The following is a 5157-nucleotide window of genomic DNA, read 5'->3' as shown; positions in this document are numbered from 1 at the left end:
TGCAAGGACTTCTATATGCTTCTCATATTAAATTTAGACTTAATTACATTTGATCATCTAACTATTTAATTGGTATCAGATTTACCCTCTAATTAAAAATTGATTTATTTCGATTCTCTAAGTTTCTCACCGTTACTACATTTAGTCATTTCTGTTAATTTTATTCAAATAAACGTTAGAGTTTGTGTTATGTGGGTACTTGACCTCCTGTTTCACAGATACATATGAACCATAAAAGTTATTAATAATATCAGTCACTATTTAATCATAATACCTTAACTAGTCATATGACCAAAATGATACTAATAAATAAAGTTAGAGGACCCACATAACACAAACCCTAACGTTTATTTGAATAAAACTAACAGAAATGACTAAATATAGTAACGGTGAGAAACTTAGAGAACTGAAATAAATCAATTTTTAGTTAGAGGACCAATCTAATACCAATTAAATAGTTAGAGAAAAAAAAAATTAGCCTTAAATTTATTGTTAAAGGGCAATGTGTTGTCGCTTCACCAACCTCTCATTCCTATGGCACAAACAATAACAAAAACACATATTTAAGTTGATATGTGTGACTCTTCTTCTATCTTCTTTGTCGACCTCACACGCAAGACTACTGCTTTGCTGCTTAAATATATATGCTAGGTGACCTAACATGTGGATCTTGAAGAATTTGAAATTTGTGTTTTGAGTTTAACACAACTCATAAAACTGGATTTTAAGATGACCATTACCTTTACGTATAAACACTTGTTCAAATCATCTTTTATCTAATGATGAGACTGTGTTTCAGTAGTTGAAGATCATTATTCCATTGTTTATTCCAATCATACAACCCATACTCCTTCCAATCTCCTTAGCACTATAACTACTGGAACCGTATCTATCCTCATATCACACCCTATCAGTGCTCTTTTTTTCTTATAAATATATACATGTAAAAGAAAAGCCAAAAACAATAAGCCATGGAGTACCAAACACTTCTACTAGTGATTACCTCTTTGTGTACAACCATTCTCATCTTCATTCTTAGAAAATTAATCCAAACCCAAAATTCTACTAAACTTCCACCAGGGCCATACCCACTTCCCATCATAGGAAACATCTTAGAACTTGGCAAAAACCCACATAAGGCACTCACAAAACTCTCACAAAACTATGGACCAATCATGACACTAAAACTAGGAACAATAACAACCATAGTAATTTCATCTCCACAAGTAGCCAAACAAGCCTTACATGAAAATTCCCAAATCTTCTCTAATAGAACTGTTCCACATGCACTTAGTGCAGTTGATCATGACAAATTCTCAATTGGGTGGCTTCCAACATTAGCTTTATGGAAGAAACTAAGGAAAAGTTGTGCCACAAATGTATTTTCTAAAAAAATGCTTGACTCAACAAAAAACCTTCGCCAACAAAAGTTGCAAGAATTATTGGATTATGTGAATGAAAAAAGCAACAAAGGTGAGGTTTTTGATATTGGTGAGGCTGTTTTTAACACTGTTCTTAATTCAATTTCAAACACTTTGTTCTCTATTGATTTGGCTGATTCCAAACCTGATAAAAAGTCTCAAGAGTTTGAGAACATTATTTGGAGTTACATGGAAGCAGCTGGTAGGCCTAATATTTCAGATTTCTTTCCAATTCTTCGTCCTTTTGATCCACAAGGTGTGCATGCAAAGATGACCAATTGTATAAAAAAGTTGTGTGATATTTTTAATGGAATTATTGAAGAAAGAATTTGTTCAAGAGCTTCCAATGGTGATTTTGAGGTGTTCAATGATGTGTTGGATTCACTTCTTAATAGCAACAATATTATTGGAGAAAGCACTTATGAATTGAGCCGCAATGAGATGGTGCATCTTTTTCTGGTTAGTGTTGCTTTTTCATTGCATAGTTTAATTTTCTTGAATTCCTCTTTTGTTACCATAAGTTAAATTTAATTGAACTTGGAAATGATGTTTTTCTTAGGATTTGTTTGTTGCTGGTATTGACACAACATCAAGCACGATTGAATGGATTATGGCGGAGCTATTACGTAACCCTGACAAATTAACAAAAGTAAGAAAGGAGTTATGTCAAGCAATTGGAAAAGATGAAACTGTTGAAGAATCAAATATTTCCAAGTTACCTTACTTACAAGCAGTTGTGAAGGAAACCCTTCGGTTGCACCCACCAGCTCCATTATTGCTGCCCCATAAATGTGAGGAAACTGTGAGCATATTAGGCTTCATTGTGCAAAAACATGCACAAATATTAGTCAATGTGTGGGCCATGGGAAGAGATCCAACCATTTGGAAAAATCCAGATATGTTTATGCCTGAAAGATTTTTGGAGTGTGACATTAAGTATATGGGTAGCAATTTTGAGCTTATACCGTTTGGAGCAGGCAAAAGAATTTGTCCAGGGTTGCCATTAGCTCATAGAACTATGCATTTGATTGTAGCATCTCTTCTACGCAATTTTGAATGGACACTTGCTGATGGGCTAAAGCCAGAAGACATGAATATGAAGGAGCAATTTGGAATAACTCTAAAGATGATTCAATCTCTTCGAGTTCAAGTTAAATCATCTGATTAGGTGGATATACATTATTTTGGCATGTCTTTCGGGAAATCTTTGGAATGCAAAGTTTTGCTATAATAAGAATTTCCGTAAAGTAATACACACCTCAATGGTCTACCAAATTATTCACGGAAAGATGGGTTACAATAAATAGCAAAGTTTCACACAACATTTTGAAATCACATATATATAACCAGAATTGAAAATAAATTATAAGAAAATTATTCGGAGTTCTTGTTCCTACCTACCCTCATAGAGAGATACAAAAAGTCTATCACCTAACCCCTTTTGCTTCTATGTATCCCTGACTCCCACCACAAAAGATTCAAAATGGTGAGACTTTCCTATAAATTGAGTAAATAGTTAATTTCCTCCTTAAAATTATAGATTTCGTCAATTATCCCCTTAAAATTAACAAAATTTTAATTACCCTCTGAAATTGCATAACGTTAATCAATTTACCCCTTCCGTCAAATTTTTCTGTTAACTGTTTACTGTTATGATCAAATATCCCCCTGAAATTTTGCACTTATGTGCAAAATGTCCACTTGAAAATTTATATTTTTTTTATTCTTGACTCAAAAGATATTAAAAGCAAACAATTAACAATTATTGATCATATAAATCTTTGTGGAATGTATGTTTATGCAGCTATTGGTCATATAAATCTTTATGGAATGTATGTTACTCTCATGTGTTTTAAATATATACATATATAAAAGACCTTTTTTTTTACACAAGTTGGTAATTATGTTAGAGTATGCAGTCATAAAGTACACAAGTCTTTGATAATTGTGTGTCCATAAAGAAAATTCATAGGTTAATATCTGCAGAAGGAAGAAGAAACAAGACTTAAGTTTGTGAATTTGCAACTTAATTAATGATATAATTTTTATAATGCAGGAAATACCATATATATTAGCTGCATCATGTTAAATAGATTACGTCATAGACCTTCTGCATGAAGCCGATAGATTAGATTGTACTACAAAGTTATGTGATAGATATCAATTTTCTGCTATTATGACATTTTTGCCTTGATTTATTTCAACAGCTTGATATCTTTTTAATGTTTGGTTTTTAGTTTTACTTTCTTTGTAAAAAATTTATCTTGCTCCTTGTTGATAAATATGAAATATGAATGAAAAGACTGCACATGACAAAACCATGATTTCTTTGGCATATATTCATTCATTTTCTTGTGAATAGAATTTTTATGACAATAGGTACAATATACTACTTGAAGAACTAAATGTATGATTTTTGGTAAGAAAAAAAATCTAAATTTTTAAGTTTAGGGGGCATTTTGCACATAAGTGCAAAATTTCAGGGGGGTATTTGATCATAACCGTAAACAGTTAACAGAAAAATTTGACGGAGGGGTAAATTGATTAACATTATTCAATTTCAGGGGGTAATTGAAGTTTTGTTAATTTTAGGGGGGTAATTGACGAAACTTACAATTTCAGGGGGGAAATTGACTATTTACTATACTTCAATTACCCCCCTTTAGTTCTTTATGGAATATATGCCAAAGAAATCATGCTTTTGTCATGTGCAGCCTTTTCATTCATATTTCATATTTATTAAAAAGAAGCAAGATAAATTTTTTACAAAGAAGGTAAAACTAAAAACCAAACATTAAAAAGATATCAAGCTGTTGAAATAAACCAAGATAAGAATGTCATAGCAGCAGAAAATTGATATCTATCACATAACTTTGTAGCACAATGTGATATACCGGCTTCATGCAGAAGGTCTATGACATAATCTATTTAACATGTTGCAGCTAATAGATATGGCATTTCATGCATTATAAAAATTATATCATTAATTAAGTTGCAAATTCACAAACCTAAGTCTTGTTTCTTCTTCCTTCTGCAGATATTAACCTATGAATTTTCTTTATGGACACACAATTATCAAAGACTTGTGTACTTTATGACCGCATACTCTAACATAATTACCAACTTGTGTAAAAAAAAATCTTCTATATATGTATATATTTAAAACACATGAGAGTAACATATCTTCCATAAAGATTTATATGACCAATAGCTGCATAAACATACATTCCATAAAGATTTATATGATCAATAATTGTCAATTGTTTGCCTTTAATATCTTTTGAGTCAAGGATAAAAAAAAAAAAAATTCAAGTTTATGGGGCATTTCGCACATAAGTGCAAAATTTCAGGGGGGGTATTTGATCATAACCGTAAACAGTTAACAGAAAAATTTGGCTAAGGGGGTAAATTGATTACCGTTATGCAATTTCATGGAAAAATTGAAGTTTTGTTAATTTCAAGGGGTAATTGACGAAAACTACAATTTCAGGAGAAAATTGACTATTTACTCAATTACAAAATGGTCATCACCAATGACGCTTGTAGCACGTGATGACATTGAAAGTAGGTGCCGATTTACCAGTAAATTGGCGCATATTTTCAATGTTCCTACATGTTGGTGTATAAGTTACTCCCTCCATCTCTTTTATAGTTATAGTTCTTATCATTTTTAACAAAAATCTTGTTGGAGTAATAAATTTTGTCCAAATGTTTGTGATTAGAAATGCTCTCATTT

General features: G+C 31.6%; 1 protein-coding gene across 1 annotated transcript; it reads left to right on the top strand.

Moving 5' to 3' along the window:
* Positions 1–632: 632 nt before the first annotated feature.
* On the top strand, positions 633–2616 carry LOC11436902 (cytochrome P450 76T24). The gene is made up of 3 exons (XM_039827341.1): positions 633–915; positions 955–1880; positions 1981–2616. Exons 2-3 carry the CDS (start codon positions 972–974, stop codon positions 2587–2589), a joined length of 1518 nt encoding a protein of 505 aa, XP_039683275.1. The 5' UTR covers positions 633–915; positions 955–971; the 3' UTR covers positions 2590–2616.
* The last annotated feature ends 2541 nt before the right edge of the window (positions 2617–5157 follow it).

This window comes from Medicago truncatula, chromosome 7 (assembly GCF_003473485.1).
Source record: "Medicago truncatula cultivar Jemalong A17 chromosome 7, MtrunA17r5.0-ANR, whole genome shotgun sequence".
In the NCBI taxonomy this organism is placed as follows: domain Eukaryota; kingdom Viridiplantae; phylum Streptophyta; class Magnoliopsida; order Fabales; family Fabaceae; genus Medicago; species Medicago truncatula.
The sequence above is the reverse complement of the archived record's forward strand: the minus strand, read 5'-3'. Positions and strand labels throughout refer to the sequence as shown.